Source organism: Mytilus trossulus, unplaced genomic scaffold, assembly GCF_036588685.1.
Source record: "Mytilus trossulus isolate FHL-02 unplaced genomic scaffold, PNRI_Mtr1.1.1.hap1 h1tg000210l__unscaffolded, whole genome shotgun sequence".
Lineage (NCBI taxonomy): Eukaryota > Metazoa > Mollusca > Bivalvia > Mytilida > Mytilidae > Mytilus > Mytilus trossulus.
In genome coordinates this window covers 1,541,568-1,563,097 of record NW_026963310.1, presented here as the reverse complement: position 1 = coordinate 1,563,097, position 21,530 = coordinate 1,541,568, and the positions used below count along the sequence as shown (strand labels likewise).

The following is a 21,530-nucleotide window of genomic DNA, read 5'->3' as shown; positions in this document are numbered from 1 at the left end:
CAATTTAGACATAAAGTATAATTCTATTACCAATGCTTGTGGTTTTATAATCGACCACAGCATGAAAAGTCTAGAGCTGTAAAACTAAATAATAGATTTAAATGATGGAACTCTTATTACATTTTATTATTGAGTATTAACATCAAGAACCTATGTGCTTTTTATTCTTTCTATTATTTTAACATGTTTAACAAATGTTTAATTAAAAAAAAAAAAAAATAGAACGCGAGACATAAAAGGACTTTATTTAAATTTCCATATATGTAGTACCCGTATAGTTTGAAAGTACAGACTAAAAGAACAAACCAATTGATTTAGATTAACGCCAAATGAAGTGAAGTAGCTTCATGGACAGGTAGGATTCCTCATGCTTTGCATGCATCGTGTGTTACTATCAATCGATTAATCCTTTGAAATCATTTATAGACACGTCTTTCGCAATAACCTATAAAATACACGGCTAAATATCTTTATCTTGTTTTCTGTATGAGGTACATAAATTAACGGTTCTGTTTTGGAATACAATTGTATTTTACTTTGATATGTTTTCTGATTGTCTGATACCTTAGCTGTATTTGGTAAAATGTTTTGGGATATTTGGACCTCAATGCTCTTAAACTTCGTACTTTATTTGACCTGTTTTACTTTTTTATTATTTTTGCGTCACTGATGAGTCTTTTCGAAGAGAAATCGTGCGTCTGGCGAAAAAACAATATGTCAATACTGGTATCTATGGTATGTCTGTTCTAAATGAGGGAAACATCGGTGGTCTTAATTCTTTATTGTTTACTGTTCATCTTTTCTATACACATTTTGCTCGTTTTTTTCTCTCTTCGATATCTTTTTTTGGTTTTGTGAAAAGAAAGTTAGTTAGACATATTTTTCATCAATATAATCATAAATTGTTATAATTATAATATATAACTATGTGCCATATTTTTCAGATGAACCAATCTGAATATCTGTCATGTGGAAATGGGTCAAACTTAACATGTGATAACCAATGGAACCCCAATCTGAGCTCCGGACAGAGATCAATTGGGTCAGATGTATTTACATATGTCACCCCAGTGATATTTGCTGTAGGAATAACTGGGAATTCAATTTCCTTATTAGTGTTTCTTACTAAAAATATGAGGAAGTTATCTGCAAGTGTATATCTCGCAGCATTGTCAACAGCTGATATCATGGCTTTGATATTCTATGTTCTTGTTGAGTGGATTAAAAAAGGAATACCAGTCGGTTCCGGACAGGTAACAGCTCCGGTTTTGGAGAGTAATGGAGTGTGTCAGATAATTCTGTTCATGTCATATTCTTTCCGTTTTCTTTCGGCCTGGCTTGTAGCATGTTTTACACTAGAGAGATATGTCGGAGTTTGTCACCCGTTAAAACGGAAAGACGTTTGTAATCTACGTTCATCTAAAAGAATTGTTTTCTTAGCAGTTATTGTCTCTTTTGTGATAGCTTCATTCCGACCATGGCTGAGCGAAGTGCTTTATGTGGGGCCAAATCATGTTCCATCGTGTACAAGAAGACCAGAACACAAAAACCTGTCTTTTATCTATGACTGTATTTTCGTAGTGTGTATTACCTTTCTGCCATTCCTAGTCATAACAATACTGAATACTCTGATCATTCGGAAATTAATTATTCGGAACAAAAGACACAGACAGGTTAGGATTATAACAGAGGAGAGCATTATTCGACTGGAATTCACCATTATCTTAATAACTATATCGTTTTGCTTCATCGCTTTTAATACGCCATATGCCATTATTTGGTTTAAACATTCACTTCAAATGAGTTCGATGCAAATGGTAGATAGTGTATTCGTACCAACCAATCAAAACTTGTTGATTTTCACAAAGACAATATTTTTCATGAACTATTGCATTAACTTTTTCCTGTATAGTATAACAGGTGCTTACTTCCGGGAAGAACTAAAAATGTTATTTACTTACAGAAGTAAAGTTTATCAAAGTTTTCACAAATGCCCTCTCCCTAATTCTCCAGGAACAACTCCACAGTCGTGGGTTGCTTGAAATATTGAAAATACTGGAAAATACAGTTCATCGTTCAATACAGCTGTTTCATTGAATAAAATTATTGATTACAAATTATAAAAAATTTCTGTGAAAAGAATATCGTTATTAGACGAACAATGAAATGGGTTATATGCAAATACACAATTGTTGAAATCATGTTGCTGCTTTGATTTGATAAAGAACATGATTAATCTTTAAAAGCAACCGAACAACCAAACATGCCACAAACGTAATTACTCATCTAGTTATGTCTGTGATACTCCATGTTTAAAACATGCACTTCGAACTTCACACATACGTCCCTGATACTGGTTTCGGGTAAAGTATCCATCTATAACAAACAATCCATACATATACCCAAAAAACTTTTAGAGAAAGCAAAGAAATGGCGCCTGAATTGCAGTTCTTCTTCTGAAAATCATGTTAACCAACATGGCTGAGCCTTTTAAATTTGAAGGCAATACGATGAGAGATCATTGCTTACTCCTATGCCAACGTCTGCTAAAAAGAGTTACTGAAATAAATTATAAAACATACAAGAGAACAATGAATGCAGATTTAAAATGTCAATGTTATAAACAGTTTTGTTTTTTTCCTATTTTTGAAATCATGACATATTCACATGCAACGGTGCAGACACATGATATTATAACATGCAACGAAACAGCTGTTACTATCATATTTTGATCACGTACTAATAATTGATCATGTCCTGATCTAAGGATTAAATCATACTTTAATGCATCATTTTTGCCCTGTGTACGTGATTAAAGAACGGCATTCAAAACTACAATAAAATAAATGAACGGTAAACTTGGTTTCCGTGAATAGACAATTGAACACCTTAATTGTATAGTGTTACCGTTCTGTTTGTTTGCAATAACAAATTATGGCTATTTTCAGTGATTTTTAAAAAACTTATTTAATTAATCAGCAGTAGTTAAGTTAAAGATAGAGAAGATTGCATGTGGAAAGTTGAAAAGCACATGCTTTATCAAAACAGACTTTAGAATGAAAAAAACATAACGAAACAACACACAACAACAACAAAACATTACTTCAAAAGTAAAGATTTAATTTCAGACCAGAGTTGGATTTAAGTGGTCAAAAAGTGTAAACAGGTCCTGATTCACATGACACATCAGTAAAAGTAAAACCGATAAATCTTTGTTTTTTTAATGTACCCGTAACTATTTTTTCTGTCAGAGCAACTATTATTAGATGAGATTTTAATGAAGATATTGAAGCTGCTTTTAAATTGTTTCTGTTGTGCTTATGTGGACCTCAGTTTCTCTGCTCTTCAATTAGCCTTTTTAAAACTTAAGAACTTTGTGTTATGTCAATGTTCGTACACCAAATGAAAATAACGTTACATCATTGGTTGAATATACATTGTTCATCACTTCGTAAACTAATCAAAACGTTTTAGCGTACGCTCTTGGTTAAATTACCCAGAATGCATATGATACTAAAACGGCGATTTAAAGTGAACGATATTTGTTTAATGGTTTGTTATTGTCATCTTTTATTCGTTTTGATATGGGTTTTTTTTGCATCTGTTCCAATTTTTTTTTTTAAATCAACAGAATTATCTATCTCAACATTTCATCTTGTAAATTTAACATTGTGTGGCAATCTGGGATACATTATTGTAGAAAGCGTTGCTACGACCTCAGATATTTCATTTGAAAGATGTCTACTATGCTGTTGCAATCGATGACTTATCTAAGAAATTTGAATGCTTTGAAAAGGGCATCAATTTCATAGTTGGATGAAATGCTAGATTTACCAGTTTTGCAATTTCCTTATCAGTTGGAGCAAATTGTTTTATAATTGAAACCAATTGTTTAGAGGCACTTGCTTAGAATAAAGAATAAAATAATATTTTCATTGGTGAGAGATATTTATTTATATTGTAAAGTTTAATATTTGCAGCGTCGCAAAATCTTTGGCTACCTTCTTTGGACACCGACAGGGAAAAACTTATATATTTTATAGAACCCATCTAGGGTTAATCAAATACTCGCTGTGAGAGGGACGTACGGCCAGACAAGGTCCAATTATATATCTATGTGGAAGTATCAATCCTACCAAAGCAAGCCAAGCTTTCCGTCTCCCTAAATATAAGCGCAAACTACATGGTTTCTTGTAATAAGGGTCAAGTGAAGTATTGATTGCTCTATTTCTACTTTCAAACGTTGAGCACGATGTTCCTACCACCCCTAGGATTTAAAACAGAATCTTCAATAATTCATCCGCAAAACAAATTAATATGCTAGAAAATACGAACAAATATTAAGACAAATTCAATATATGTTTTAAATTATGTTTTTACAGCTCTTGATCATATACTAAGTAATATCTAGTATGTTTGGGGATTCAAATAAAAAAGCTATGTGAAAAAAAAAACAGATATCCAACGTTACATTTATGAAAAATTGTTTTAACCCTTATGTAATATGTATGGTGATCCTATTTCTTATTCTCGGATATCCTTGATTCTTGGCAGAAACAACGACATGTGCCGGTTCTTTTTGGCTTTTAAGCCGATCTTTTGCCAAATTTCATTTGACTCGGTGGCTGCATATTGAGCTGGAATAAGAAAAATGTCCAACAACGTTTTTCGTTAACTCAGCGACTGAAAGTGAATTTTATATATAGCAGAAAATGATTAAAAAGAGTCAGACAATAATAATATCTAACAAAAGTACAAAAATGTGCCTCGTGTGAGTTCAAATATTTCTGATTAAATAAAATCTTCTCTACACGGTCGTTTTTCAAACGGTAGCCACGCGTATTTCTTATAATTGATCAAAACAAAAGTTAGATACACGAAAAGTAGAAAATGCCAAGATTCTTTTCTTATTTACTACATATTTGTGTCTTAAAGGAATAAAATGCTTCCACACATTACAAAACGGTAGCCAATTTGTCCAAAAGTCTGAAAACGTCTAAAATCCTATAGACGCTAATTTTCGACGTTTCATGTGCGAAAGTTTCAATAAAATGTTCATGATAATTAAAACAAATCGTGTTATGAAATTTTAAAAAAAGAGGTTGATGATTGCTGCCGACAAAAAGAATAGTGCATGTTGCTATAGACTCCGCCCGGTGACATAGGTTCGACACAGGTTAAATTTTTGATTTTTATTGATCGTTTATAGCTTTTAACGATTTATTGAAAAGAATTGGGAAACGGGGAAAACATCCCATTACATGAACTTCGTCTAACGTTTGAAAAGACAAATTGGAGTCCGAGACACCAAGACAGTCCTCTAAATGTAAAATGCGAATTGAAATTTATGTTACGGAAGTGCTCCGAAATAGATCATTTAAAGTCGTCACTTCAGTAAAGTGCAATCACCAAAATTAAGAGTTAATACCAGTTCACGGAAGGTTTTACTTCGCGATTTGTCCTAATATTTATGTTATAACTCTCGTGATAAAAGTAATTCCTGTACTAGCGAAGCCGGAACTGTTCGTCAATATAAACTTGTGCATGAAATGGAGGTATTTGAAAGACGAATCCAAAACAGCGACGAAAGCCGTTTCATCGAATTAATAAAATTTTAGTATTATATTTGCCGTTTTCGCGGACGATCCAGGAGTAGATTACTATATTTTAAAATGTATATCAGAAGTTAAACACTATATATGACTTAGGAAATAGTTCTCAAGCCAAGGTTCAAGTAATTGAAGGGGTTTATTTCGACAACTTATTTGCCAGGGAAAATACAATTCTATTAAATTTAACCAAGGGTAAAAATGTTCGATTTACTTGCAGAGTGTCAGATATATTTGTATTGGGGTTGAATTAAGATATAAAAATTTTACAATGACAGATGATATGCATCTTGAAAGTTAAACATCCTATAATAAAAAAAAATATAAAAAACGCTATACATGTACTTCCATCCCATCTTTCCTTCCTACATTATTTGTGACAGTACTGCGTTTTTAATAGTTGAAATAACTTAAAGGGCAGTGGGGTAAACATTACTAAATCGATTTCCACAACTTGAGGTAATTTTTTGATACAATGACATCACAAAACGAACAGAACCAGAATCAACCAAAAATATAAAAAATTGAATAAAACTTGAAAAATTTAATCGAAGTCAAAAACCATCTTCGACATCGCATTTTATGTGCAACGACGAGTTGTAGGAACATCGTGCTCAACGTTTGAAAGAAGAAATAGAGCAATCAATACTTCAATTCACCTTTATTGCAAGAGGCCATGTAGTTTGCGCTAATTTAAAGGGAGATGGAATGCTTGGCTTTCCATGTCAATGCTCATATATTTCAATTTATTATTCTTCTGGCTCTACAGTTTTTTTACGGTCTATGATTAATTTCATGGGATCAGTAAAATATATGAGTTTCTCACTGAAGGTATCCAAAAAAGGTAACCACAAATTGTGCGACGGTGCAAATATTAAACTTAACAATATAAATAAATATCTTTAATTAATGAATTCAATAGCAAAAGCTATGCAATTAACAAATATATACTTATTAAGCTTCATGCAAATTATTTAACAATGAATTACATTAAATATGAAATTTGGAGTTTTACCAAGGGAGCTTATAATAAATTAATAACACTGTCTGTCACATTTTGGGGACTCTCCATCTGGTATCTTCCCTCCCTCTTTTACAGTTGGCTATGCGGGGATATGTCGAAATTACGACATAGCGATGTCGTTCACACGACATGTTATGTCGAAATTACGAATGGCCCTTATCGGCTTCCGTAGTATAATGTACAGTCTTTTAGAAGTTCTCATCAATGTAAACTGAGCCGTGGTTAGTGCATCGGACTTCTAACACAAAGGTTCCTGGATCGATCCCCGATCCGGGGAGAAAATTTTAGGGAATTATTGTTCGAGTCTTCCTTCAACCATTTGCGAGTATTGTCCTGAGAAAACAATGATTGTCCGTCGGAAGGGGCGATAAATTGCTGACCCGTGTTTAGAGAAGTCATATATTTTGCACGTTTAAGATATCCCTGAAGATTTCGAAAAAGTGAAACGGGATTTATACATGTTGCCACAACTTGTTTCTTAATCCACTATTAATAAATATGTTTAAGCTTATGTAGACTGAATACAACTCAAGATTTGGTGTAAGTGCAAATGAGACAACTCTCTATCCAAAAAACAGTGAATAACAGTAAACCATTATAGGTCAATGTGCGGCCTTCAACACAGAGTCTTGGCTGAAACCGAACAACAAGCTATAAAGAGCCCCAAAATTACAAGTGCAAAACCATTCAAACGGGAAAAACCAACGGTTTAATCTATATAAAATAGTTATGTGCCTTGTATCAGCATGATACTACTCTTATGTTTTATATGAACTCTCTAATTTGTAAACAGATTTTCAGTGAAGCTTCATTACAAATACAATACAACACAATAATGCGTAGTTATACATGTTATAATCTTCAAAATTGTCAAATGTTATATTTCCATTTACTATATAAAAAAAACTAGTAATGTGTCTTACATCATGATGCTTGTCCAAAAAAGTGGGAATAAATGGTATTTTTTTTTTGTGAGTACTCCTATCATGTCAATATGAAAGTGGTTTTAAAAATCCGTTTTCATTTTACAAGACTTATAATTGCAGGGGATGGGTAACTGAAATTATCTCTGTGTATTGTCAATTGAAAACATAACCTTGTTATCAATGTCATTATTATGCTTCTATATTCCAATTTTGGAAACTAATTTGGTTTACAAATCAATGTCGTTTTCTACACAATAGTGTTGTAATTTCAATTATGTTATATATATTTTTTCAAAACTTGTTATTAAATAAGTTAATTATGAATGACAAATATCATGGGACCGGTTTAGATATCATTTCTACTACTTGTCAGGTGAACCTAATTTGAAACCTGTTCTTGGTTTTTTTTAAGAAATTTGAATTACAAACATTATTTATACATGTGGTGGATTCAATTAGCTATGCACTCTAGGTGTGAATGACCATATGTTTGAAACCCTGTGGATTACATGTAGGCTAGTAATATGTCATTCGTTTTCCGCGTTCAGTTCATTGATAACGTAATCATTTAATTGTTTTATATGGGCATACTCGTTAACGTGCTATGAAGTGTGATTCTTTTGTAATGCATTTTTGAAATTTACCTAAGAAAAGATGTGATGGCTCAAACAGTCAGATTGAAGCAGGGGATAGGGGTTCAGAAGAGATAAGGAATCAGGTGCTTACTTTTATTGTAGTTCCACTCAAAAAGGGGTAAATAACTTAAAATACAAAATAAGGTACAATTTCACAATGTGTTTTACAATTATAAGTGTTAACGATTCATCTGGTATGGAGTAGCGGCGTAGTCCAGAATGTAGCAACACGGCGTTGTCCAGAAAGTAGACATAAACTATTTCCAATGTAGAAATAGATATTTATACTTTTGTTGCATAGTTAAAAGTATCACGGGCAATTTGAAAGCATCAACTCAACTATTTCAAATGTTACTCACAATGTTGTTAGCCATAAATTGTGATCAAGAAGGAATCCTGCGACAGTCCTTTGTCCAGTGCTGTGACGTGGCCATCTTCGATAGTCAAGGGTTACAATCTACTCCCGTTCTTTCCACGTGAACCCTCAAATAATAAAGGGATTCATATACGATACAATAACTTGTTTCTCAATCCACTAATGATACATCTGTTTAATGTATATATACATGTATTGACAATTAATTGCGATGGAATTAGATAATAAAAGAGAAGCTTTCTTAAAATGATATTGACTCTTTAAAACTAAAGAAATTTGAATATATCGTTGGTATCCTCTAAGTATTTCGGCGAATAATGTTTAGAAACAATGTGCAGTTACTAATCAAGGCTCAAATACTGCAGGCCCTTACTAACTAATGCTCAAATACAGTAAGCTTTTACTAACCACTGCTCAAATACTGCACGCCTAAGAGAGATATCATCTGCAATGACATAAAGGAAAACAACCTTAACGTCATTTGCATGGTAATTTAAAGAATGCAATGACATTGTCGAATCTAAGCATCTCGTGCATTGTTTTGGGTTAATATGCTATCTTTATTTCAACTTATTTTTACTATGGTTGAATGTCTTTGTCGACTTTGAAATCCAAGCGCATCACGAACGTGATTCATTCCAGCTATAATTTCGAGTTAAATTGACATTTAGCCATTCCATGATTGTGTTATTTCCTGCCAGACTTACATATAACAGGTAATTACTGATCAGATATTGACGAGACAAACACATTACTCTCAAGGATGAAACGCTTAAATACGGTCATATAGTAGGGTTAATAGCTTTAAAGTAAAAAAACAGTTAAACAACAAAAAACATAATGTTAAAACAATAGGTAAAAACCAAATAAACATGCAAATAAACTCATCATAAAATTCGTCTACAAAAGAATCTTCCTTGATACTCGGATCAAATTAAGATATAAAGGCCAACAAAAGTACGAAGTTGGAGAGCAAATGGTAATCGTACAAATAACGTGTTCAATATTATGATGCATGTTTATTGTTATCGATAATTTGTATTTTTAAGATAATGTGTTTGTTTTCAACTTTTGTATTCTAAGGATACACTCAAATGTTTCATGAAACTATGCGATCATATACATAACACTAATGATTTTAAAGAAATGTATTACATAGCAATAAGACATATTGGATGCCAACTGTATATTTAAAAAAAAAAAAGAGTCGAGACAGATACAGAAAATACGTTGAATCTCAAAAGTCGAAAATAAACTGACTATGCCATTTCTAACAGTAAACAAAACATAATTTAAGCAACTATGCATTAAGTAAGACGAACTTTACCAAAATAATGATGATAATCTCTGGAAGTCCAGAAGGGCATGCAGACCCTGTTCTACATGTACATACAATACTATGTATTGGAGGCGAAAATACTTTACCAAAGTTTTTATTGCGATCCTGAAACGCTGAAATCCGACAGAATTGGCCGACATTGACCAATTGTTTATTGATATTTATATCACTGATTCTGTCAAAATAAGTGTCAAATTCCAAAGACATCGTGCAAATAGGAAATTAAATCTCAGTGATTCCAATGAGATACTGAAAAGGAATTAAAAAAAATATAAAGTATACGTCATTCTTACTTAGACATATTAATGAATATGTCTATTTAGTCCATCAGCTGGTAGGGCAATAATTCAGTTCTGTGTTACACCCCAGGGTACCGCATTTTTTTGTATCAATGTAAATAGTAATATCTGAAGAATTTTTAAGAGGTGTTAGACTTTTGAAAAAGTGTACAAAAGGGGTTAAAAGGGGATTTTTTTAAGGGTATATACAAAATTTGTTTTGCACATATTTACAGAAAATTGTAGAAATAACTAAGTATTCAGTACTATACTTTTTATTAAATGGAACACATCATATGTTATTAAAACCCAGGCTATTTTTTAATTAATTTTTAAATAGTACAGGACCAAGAAAAAAGGGGGGGGGGTAATTTCCAACAGTCATGATTTGGAATGAAAGAAGCAAACATACTAATTTTCTGATAAAATGGTATATTTTTTCGCATTGAAACATAGAACATAAAGTATATAAAGTTGTTGAAATAAAAAGGTAAGAAACAAAAACATAGAATCAACGACAAACACAAACATACGCAACCAGAAATGCACGATTCTGTCACAAATTTAAACATCACATTCATTAAAAAAACTCACATATTAAAACACACAAAACTGTCAGGGTTTCTAGATTTCGATTTTTTTTTAAATTAAAAAGCGAATCACCACATTTCAGGGTCAATCCATAGAATCATCATCAGTTTGGTCATCTGCATAAACCGAATTATCATTATCATCATTTCCATCATCTTCGTCGTCATCGTTAGCAATATCAACGATTTGAACATCCTTATGTCTACAAGCTTTCGAGCATTTACATACAGTTATCTGTTCAGGATAAACCTTGTTGAATACATGAACATTTTTTCTTGGCCAGCTTTACACGAACAGCACATCAGAATTATCAAAGCATCTAACGCTGGTGGTTGGTCTAGCAAATTGATAATGATCAAAGCGCTCTTCACAATCCAAACACAGTTGTTTGGCAACAGACCAGAGTTGTGTTTAAGAGTTCAGCATACTTCCAAAACTTCGTCTGGTAATTGTTCAATGTGCTTTAAAATTGCATCTTTTGCATTTCAAAACGTTCTGATCTTAATTCATCGAATTTTTTAATTTCATAGCCATTTATAGAACACGAAAACTTCTCGAGGGTTTTGACAACTCTTCGCCAACCTATTCAAAGGTTTCACCAAGGTGGAATAGACCTTCTGCAAACTCCACAAAACGTGTCAAAAAGCCGAATGCTTTGCTTTTTGTCTTTACCAGACAAAACACTTACTGAATCACAACCTGTATTGCCATGAAATCCTGGCAGTTTTCTTCTAATATTCTCAACAAATTTCGCACAAATTGATTGCACATTTAATAATTTGCATTTCGAAGATGTATCTGTCAGACTTACAATGTTAGAATTGATATGCAACTGTGAAAAAAGTAAGCCAATACTTCCACATCAATGTCAGAAGGTGTTTTAACAATGTAGTCGTAACTTTTGTCAGCTGCATGTTTTTGCATTAAGAAACATTTTTTTATCGGCTTCTTCCTGCTTGGTTATAAGCTAAATCCATTCTAAGCTACTTCATTTTTTTAACATATATTGTGAGGCACATACTTTCATGTGATACAAATAAATCAATACATTCAAGTGCAAATCTATAGGATTGTTTAATATTTTCAAAACTATAGATTTCAAAAAAAGCAACTTTGTTTCCCCATATAAGAAACATTTCTTCCATTCCAAAAGAACACGAATGGATGGTTTAGAACTTATCGTAATGATTTGCCCTCCCAAAGACCTGTCGTTCAAATTTCTTTATGAATATTGTGGAATACTAATCAGTGACAAAATCAATGAGGGGCCACTTTTCGAAACTAAAAGGATGGTTTTTAAAATATTAATTTCCAAATCGAAAAAAAGTGGTTGGTATCCTAGTAATGGTTTGAATAAATGCCATGTCATCAAATATCCACATGCTTTCCTAGGGAATAAGCCTTTTCTAAAAGACCACTCAGGACAGATTTTGTGTACAATCAAAGTTTGCAAGAGACATTGGGAGAAGACCTACATGTAAATCATACTGAAGAACCTATCATATACTATCTTGTATGGGCTATGACAAGCAGGCGACATTTTTTTTTTTCATCTGCTCTGAATGTTTTGTTTTTTATCAGCCATTAACTACTTGTCTTTTATTGCCTTTTCTAAAAATATATTAAAGCAATGATTTTCTTTTGAGTGTTTTGAAGATATCGGTTGACTTTTGAATAAGCCGTTCCGTAATGAAAATTTCTGAAGCAAATTTTCCCTTTTCACACGCGTTTAGAAGGTCGCACATTAATTTCGAAGAAGCAACAGAACCCGAGAACAAGCCATATAACTGTTCAGGTGTTAAAATGCAATTGGTTAGCTTTACAGTGTCTGAAACGATTACAAAACATCAGTTTCGTCTCGCTTCATTCGAGTTTTTCAGATTTCTTTTTGGGCGGATGTTTCAGGGTTAACCATTCCTACCAAATCTCGATATTTTAAGGATATTGAAGCTCTTTCATGTGCATTTAGCAACCAACGTTTATCAGAATTTTTATTAAACTTGATACCAACGAAGCCATTTTTGTTTTGTATCTCTAAGAAACCTAAGAAAGAAAAATGTATTGCCAAATCCCACAACTGACTATTTGACGTTCGTTCAAAGCGATGTGTGTCGATTGAATGACTTAAGTCAATAACAACATAGCTAAAACACAAAATGTTCTCAAGCACACCTTTATTGAGTTCGATAGAGTGCACCTTTTCTGAACGGCAAAAAATCACCTCAATTTGGGTTTTTTTCATAAATATTTCATTACACATTCACTTTATAAGATAATTTGTCTCACAAAAGCATCATGAATCGACCACTAAATGTTTGTTTTCAGTTGCAAATTGATAATGCTTGTGTGTGAATACATTGTACATGTTGTATACTGAATCAAAGACGGTAATTTGATAGAGGGTTACTGCTCACAAGGAAGCTATTAAACCAAGAGTTCCAAATGGTGAAGTTGAAATCATCCCTTCGTAAATTTTACGGACGCCATAACGAGTTGGTTGACCGTTATGGAATAACCGTTTCACAAATGATATCGGATATGTTCCTTACGTCGTAACTACAATCCCCTTCCCTTTCATGAATTTGACCTACCGAATTAGACTATTTACCGGATTTGTAATCACATAAGCAACACGACAGGTGCCGCATGTGGAGCAGGATCTGCTTACCCTTCTGGAGCACCTGAGATTACCCCTAGTTTTTGGTGGGGTTCGTGTTGTTTATTCTTTAGTTTTCTATGTTGTGTCATGTGAACTATTGTTTTTCTGTTTGTCTTTTTCATTTTTAGCCATGGCGTTGTCAGTTTGTTTTGGATTTACGAGTTTGACTGTCCCTTTGGTATCTTTCGTCCCTCTTTTGATGATTTCTGGTATTTCACGAGTATTTGCACGTACATATATTTTATAAAATAACTCATATTTTAGACGATATATAAATACTGCAAATGATTTAAACATTGCATAATGATTAATTCTCGAGTTTGATTAACTAAAACGGGTAATTGTATATCGAATTTCTTTATGAAAGGAAAAAATATGCCTTAATTTGAACCCAAAAAATTGGATTGTTTGTAATGTTAAAAAAATATTTTTTTAACAAAATATCTTCCGAGTTACATTTATATGATAGTTTTGTATCTATTCTAGTTGTTTAAACCTATACTTTATTCATTTTTAATCGCTTTATATTAACATTTTTAATCAAAAATCACTTAGTCGTGATTGCTAAATGAGGGGACCATTGGAAGGTACGTTCTTAATCCACTTTTGGACACTTTTTTTTTAGTCTAACACCTTGTATTTTATCAATAAGATAACACTAGTAGCCCGATTTGAGACTGAAACGGTCATTTTGGTCTGATCACATCTTGATTGACTGGATTTACCGCTAGAGAAATTCGTCACGATATTTATGATCGTTAAGTCGCCGTTCAGATCGATAGCTTCACCAGGTAAATCAGTTCGTTAAGACATGTCAAGACATAAAAGACTGAATCGTATAGCGGGTTGTTTAGACCCGTTAAGACCGTGTCAGACCAAAACAGACCATCTATACAAACTTACGTTCAAAATGTTCAGACCCTGTTTAGATCCGTTCAGTATACCGGTTTGATAACACGAGTTGCGACCCTTCTACTCGATAATGCATTTTAGATTAATATGTATATATGTTTTTTTAATATTAGGATTTGTTTGAAGTATATTTTGATTAATTAAAAAAAAAATCTTCCGTTGATTCTTTATTTCTTTTCTTGTTTTGTCGAGGAACTAATAAATTATTCCTCTATATATGTTGTTTATTTTTTAATAAATGTAAGTTTATATAAATATATATTTGTAATTTAATGCAAGGACGTATCTTAATTGTATACACACCATAATGAATGCCATAAACCTTAAAATGTTGTGAACACCGGTGAAAATGTTTTTCGTATTTGAAGTTTAGTAACGGAAAATCCTAAACGTAACCTAAAAAAGTTAAGGATCCACAGAACTGCAGCGGAGGCAAATTAATACATGCATATTTTTGTTTTATGTATGACATTTGCTTTAATTCGTTTTATGTTGATATTATGTCCTAGTTAACCGTTGAAGCTGTTGCATTTTGTTTGCATGTTTATTTTTTCAGTGCGATTTACTCTATTTAAGTTGGAAAAAAATATTCCCGACATCCGGAAATTCGAAAAAAGACTTCTCGGATCCCGAAACCTGATCATCATACTGCATTCGTTTAGTCTCTGTCGGGACGGTGTTAAAGTATCACCGTATAGAAATTTTCATTCAAACGATGTATCTTTATAATATTTATTTTCTAATCCATATGATAGGTATATTGTACTTAGTATATATATACATATGGCGTTAATTCAAACAAAATCTGTTTAAGTTCAAATGGTCGAGTTCGATGGCACGTGCTAGTAATCAACCGGGTCAACAGGTAACAAAATCAATGATCCGTAACGTGAGAAAGTACATGCCTATTATAGATTCAATATTTTATTATTTAATATTGCCTATTATATATGACAATTACTGCCATCATCATTCTTAATAGAATGGTGCCGTAGGGCTAAACGTTAATAAAGAATTAATGAATTTGTATATACACGTATTAGTGATGTCTGGTCGTTAGTTTTTAATGTACATGCTTATGTTTTCAAGTTTTTGAATTGAGCAAAACAACATGAACTGTTCGGAAGCCGTTTGTTAAGTATTCAAAAGAATTTTTTCGCTTCTCTACTTATATAGTTTAGAGAGTATTCCTTTAAATTGTGTCAGTTAAATAAAGTAGTGTGTATTTGTATTCTATTTATTTTGCTAATTGTATCATTATAATATACATTTTGTATTTCACTACTATATATACTATAAGTTGTAGTGTGATTGATTGTTGGTTGTTTAAAGTCCAGTGGCAAATATTTCATGCATTTTCAGGACCAGCTGTAAGTTAAAGACATATATGGAACTCACCGGTGTATTTTTCACGTGTTATTATAGATTAAAGAATAATTAATTTCTAAAATATCGAAACATAAAGGAGGCAAGGCGCATGGATTATCCGCACTTATCAGTTCTTTTCTCTGTTTTGTCTTAAAAAAATAATGTTATTTTTTTTATATGTTTATATAATTTTTACGATAACTGCGGTGTATACGTGCTGTCAGACGAAAGATAAATATGTGCCCTTTGATATTCGTCACCAATTTGTCAATGTTTACATAGATGACAAACACGGTTTTCTCTCAGTACATTTAGCCATCTTCTTGTTTCAATAGGCAATTTGTTATTGGTCGTTCGAAATCAAAAAAGAACAACGGCGTCTTTAAAGTTCAAAATGTGAAAATATTCCTCAAATTCCCAGTGTTTCTGAAACATTTTGTAGTTAATAGCTTTTGGCGAATTTTGAATTCATGAATTTCAATTCTGAAGAAACTGGTCTAACAGTCTTTGCTTTATTACAGTTTTTAATGCGCATCTGGTGCAACAAAATTGGTACCGTTGATTTTATTACTACCACTGGGTCGATGCCTCTGCTGGTGGACTATTAGTCCCCGAGTGTATCACCAGCCCAGTAGCCAGTACTTCGGTACTGGCATGAAAATACGGATTTTTTGTGTTATTAAAATTTGCTGTTACAAAATATTAGAAATTTATTATAAATTAAGGAATGTATCTCCCTCATGCAAAGCTCTGATTCCTTTCACGAATTTGGCTATACTTTTTGGACCTTTTGGATTATAGCTCTTCATCTTTTATATATACTTTGGATTTAAATATTTTGGCCACGAGCATCACTGAAGAGACATGTATTGTCGAAATGCGCATCTGGTGCAACAAAATTGGTACCGTTGATTTTATTTTAACCAATCTGTATCTATAAAATTTTGTAGAGAATGAAGGATGCAAGTCCAAGCTTTGAATTAAAATGGTCATTAAATAGACACACAAATAAAAGAACAAGTGTAAGTGTTGGAATGACATATACAATATATCACAATGTGCATTGTCGAAGAAGTGAAATTTGATTTCTCTAACACTTTAGAATAGTATATAGGGACCACTTCCGACAATAATCTTTTAAAATGCAAATTTAAGTTTTAGCCTTTAAAACTTGTATGTCAAATAATTTGACCACATGACAAAAATTTCTACAATAAACATAAGTCACGCTCGACAGATTTCGATGTAAGACAGTCACACGTGCCGTTACAATAGCCAGTGTACACGCATCAGCGCACACATGTATGTCAAATAGGTCAGTTGATTGGAGGAATGTTTCCGAAAACACGCCTACCTCAAACTAATACCAATCAAACGCCTTTACCAGAAACATAACGACTTGGAGATTTGGTTGCGTATTCAACATTTGAAAAAGTTTATAAACTCTTTAATTCGAGCTAAGAAGCAAAGAATATGCCCGTAATGCAAGTTTCCCAATAAATTTCAGCTATCTAGTGATGAAATAAAAAAATTAAAAATTAAAAAAAATACAAATTAAAAGTTTTTCGAATTATATAACTATAAGTCTTTTATCTGGCAAGAACACCCCAATTTAGCGGACATGCAGTCAAGTTATTCTTTTTGCTGTTACTGAATATACCAAGAAAGACAATAAATCCCGATATTAATTTGAAACTTTGTTACTGAATACTTTTCCAAGAAAATATTCACATCTCTTGGTAACATGCATGTCGGAACAGAAAATTTGGCATACAGTACTTCAGAACGATGTTCACATTATAATACATTATACCCAACAATTGTGATGACGAATTCCTTCCTTTGTTCGAGAACAATTTTATTTAAATAGAAATCTGTGATTTTACTTTGTCCATTACTTCGACGAACCAGAGCAGGTTAAATATCAACCTGTTTTTAATTCAAATTGGTTCTCTTCTTCTTCTTTTGGTATACAATAGTCCATCGACACCTCATGATAACATACTCAGTGGCGGATCCAGGAATTTTCGTAAGTGGGGGCCCACTGACTGACCTAAGAGGGGCCCGCTCCAGTCACGGTTCAGTGATTCCCTATATAAGCAACCAATTTTTTCCCCAAAAAGGGAGGGGGCAAAATGTATGTTTATTTATGTATAATAGTCATTTTGCTTATTTTCTTTGGTTACATCTTTTGACATCAGACTCGGACTTTTCTTGAATTGAATTTTAAATGTACGTTTTGTTGTGCGTTTACTTTTCTACATTGGCTAGAGGTATAGGAGAGGGTTGAGATCTCATAAACATGTTTAACCCCGCCGCATTTTTTGCGCCTGTCCCAAGTCAGAAGCCTCTAGTCTTTGTTAGTCTTGTATAATTAAATTTTAGTTTCTTGTGTACAATTTGGAAATTAGCCTGGTGTTCATTATCACTGAACTTGTATATATTTGTTTAGGGGCCAGCTAAAGGACACCCACAGGAGCGGGAATTTTTCGTTACATTGAAGACCTGTTGGTGACCTTCCGCTGTTGTTTTTTCTATGGTCGGATTGATGTCTCTTCGATACATTCCCCATTTCCATTCTCAATTTTATTCTTTCTTATGTTCAATGCAAAAATGTATATAACTTTAAATTGCAACTATCTATAGTTCCGTAACTTTCCATCAAGGCGTATAAAAGAATGGTCGTTAAGTGCGTACATTTTTGTTAAATCAATTTTTCTTGTATGTTTCAAACTATGCAAACTGTCCTTCACTTTTGACAACGAGTACTTCCATTTTCCCAAATTCACCATTGGAAAAAATGTGTAGGCAAATTTTTATTTTATCAAATCTCTTTTTTGGAATTATTTAAATTTTTATGAATATTCTTTACACCAGAAATGGTATTTATAAACAGTAATGACTAGTGTATCACTATCGGACACGCAGGACAGAGATGTATATATTATCAAATGATTACCTATGCACCTGAAAGTTTAAAATGGAAAGATTGAAGTTATCGGTCGTGTACACTGACAGAAGTGAAATGATGCATGAACTTGCAAGTCCGACAGGAAATCGCTTGAATACCTGGAGGTGTCACCTGCCAATATACCTGGGAGTAATACCTTTAGCCATGCTGGTGATCAGACAAGGGAAGGTCTGAATTTATTTAAATAAGTTTACTACATAAAAGAATTATGGACAAATTAGATTTTTGAAAACAATTTTCACGGAACGTCAGGGGTAATACTTGTACAAGACATAAGTTAATTTTATTAACTTTACATTAAAGTAAATAAACCCAATTCAGGAGCCTGTTATTCAGTGGTTGTCGTTTGTTTATGAGTTACATATTTGTTTTTGTTCATTTATTTTTATAAATAAGGCCGTCAGTTTTCTCGTTTGAATCGTTTTACTTTGTCTTATCGGGGCCTATTATAACTGACTAGGCGGTATGGGCTTTGCTCATTGTTGAAAGCTGTACGGTGACCTATAATTGTTAATGTTTGTGTCATTTTGGTCTTTTGTGGAGAGTTGTCTCATTGGTAATCATACCACATCTCCTTTTTTATATTTAAATAGTCTCCCCTTAATTTTTTGTCTGTAGTGTTTTTGTTGATTGCTGTTTATCACATATTTGTTTGTTTGTAGCTCATGTATACTAGTATAAATCAAGTTGTCATCACTGTTGGGTTTCTCGTCTGAATTTTGTACATTAACTCTGTTAGATGCCTAGCTCTTTCCAAGCAGAGCCATTAATAGGGTGTTCATTATGAAGTTTAAGTTTTTGGTCATTGCTGAAGGGTGTACAGTGACCTATGATATAGTGACTAAAAAGAAAATCACTTGGTCTACATGGTTTTATTTTTTATAGTTTAAGTTATGAAAGTCGTCTCATCAAAATTCATACCCAGTGGTGGATCCAGGGGGAGGGTTCAGGGGTTGGAATTCCCCTTTTTTGGACGATCATGGAATGGGGACATATAAGTGGAACCCCCCTTTTTAAATGGCTGGATTCACCCCTGATACCATATCTCCTTAGGCAAAAATAAAAATTATGTTTGTTTCCAACATGTACAATGTAGCTTACAGCTTCTTAGAAACAATTCAAACATTGATGACCTTCTGCTGTTGTCTGCTCTGCAGTCGGGTTGTTGTCTTGTTGGCACATTCCCCATTTCCAGTCTCTAATTTCATTACAAGTATCTGAGAAACAAACCTAACCATGTTAACATTGTATTAAACTGAAATAACCTAAATCACTTAAATTATCCATGAAATAAAATTAAGGTCAGGTCAACCTAACCTGATAGACAAGAAGACCTTGCAAGGTACTCATATACAATAAAATTTATCCAATTTCATGTAATAAAATGTAACAGTATATTTTACACTCAAGTCACTGAACCACACATCCAGCTCTTTTAGCTTTTATAAATGTAAAGCTCTATTAAAAATAGCTTACATCATCACCCAAAGACTGTAATACATATTTCTTGCATATATACAACCAACTTTCATGACTTTCATGTAAGGCGAGACAAAATAAAATGATACTTTGAAGTACATGTATTGTTTAATATGTTCGACTACTACATGTACAAGTATAAAATGCCAGTTTCAGAATGAACAGTAATTTAGAAGATTGTCAAAATACATGTAGACTACAGTATTTGAACTACAAATGTATACAGCAAGCTGTCATTTGACTCTAAGTCCAACCAATAACTGTGCAAGGGCTGTAAAGCTCGTCTAGGTTGGTGAAACTTCCATCATCATGCATATATGACACTAACCAATAGTGACGGACCGTGTCAGACCCTCATGAAAGGTCAAAAAGGTTTAACACTCCCTGGTGGTACATGAAGCCAACAGTAGCATGCCAGCATAGAAATTCTTATTATATCCAAATTCTTATTTTAAATGAATAATTATCCAAGGTGAATTCAGATATATATGATCATGATGATGCACTTGTAGTATTGACAATGATCATGATGATTGTAAGGTAATCACTGAAACTATGAATTTTCATTATTCCAATTTTCTACTTTTTTTCCTATGAATTGTAAGTTTGCTTTTTGTTCAATTCACAATTTCCTTTTTGTCCAATCAGAACATCCCATCAACATCATGGCATAATGCTGTTAACTTTATCAATGTTATTTCCAATTGCAATAAGTAACTCAAAATTATGAATGAATCCACCGTTTCACAATTTACAGCTACAGGTACAAATGAGGTACCGTATGAGAGTAATTTGGTGACACTATATATTTCCTATGTATATATGATATATATGCCCATTCATAATCTTGCTGGGAATCATGCTCAAACCAATGTGATATCTTATCTACAAAAATATATACATTAAGAAGTATTTATAACATGTATTATATAACATGTATAAAATTGAATAAGTCAATAGCATTTATACTATTTTATATACTACTGTCAATTCAGAAATTAATGTGAGGTTTTAATTATTGCGAAAAATGCGACTGAGTTGTAAACACAATAGTTTAAACGCACATTTTGTGATATTTTATATGAATTAAACAGGATTTTTCACAAAATCGTAAAAATTAAAATCACATTTAAGTCTAAAATGACAAATTCGCAATAATAAATGCAAGCAATAATTTCTGAATTTACAGTAACTACATGTATTTGATTTGTCATATTTGTAGTAATAATAATTCAACAAATTCTTTTAATAATACTTTTTTATTTCAAAATAGAATTTGTAGAATATTACTACATACATGACAAAGCAATGGTATGTATAGATTATAACATGTTATAATATATGTATATATTTAAGTTCTACA

The 21,530-nt window shown here is 32.6% G+C and overlaps 1 protein-coding gene across 1 annotated transcript; it reads left to right on the top strand.

Moving 5' to 3' along the window:
* Positions 1-714: 714 nt before the first annotated feature.
* LOC134700929 (probable G-protein coupled receptor 139) lies at positions 715-2,042 on the top strand. Its single transcript, XM_063562079.1, has 2 exons — positions 715-735; positions 945-2,042. Exons 1-2 carry the CDS (start codon positions 715-717, stop codon positions 2,040-2,042), a joined length of 1,119 nt encoding a protein of 372 aa, XP_063418149.1.
* Positions 2,043-21,530: the final 19,488 nt, after the last annotated feature.

Bases quoted from the DNA above. Each gene is read 5' to 3' on its own strand.
- LOC134700929 (XM_063562079.1), top strand. From the start codon at position 715: ATGTCAATACTGGTATCTATG. The intron at 736-944 runs GTATGTCTGTTC...CATATTTTTCAG, and splicing joins TGTCAATACTGGTATCTATG to ATGAACCAATCTGAATATCT.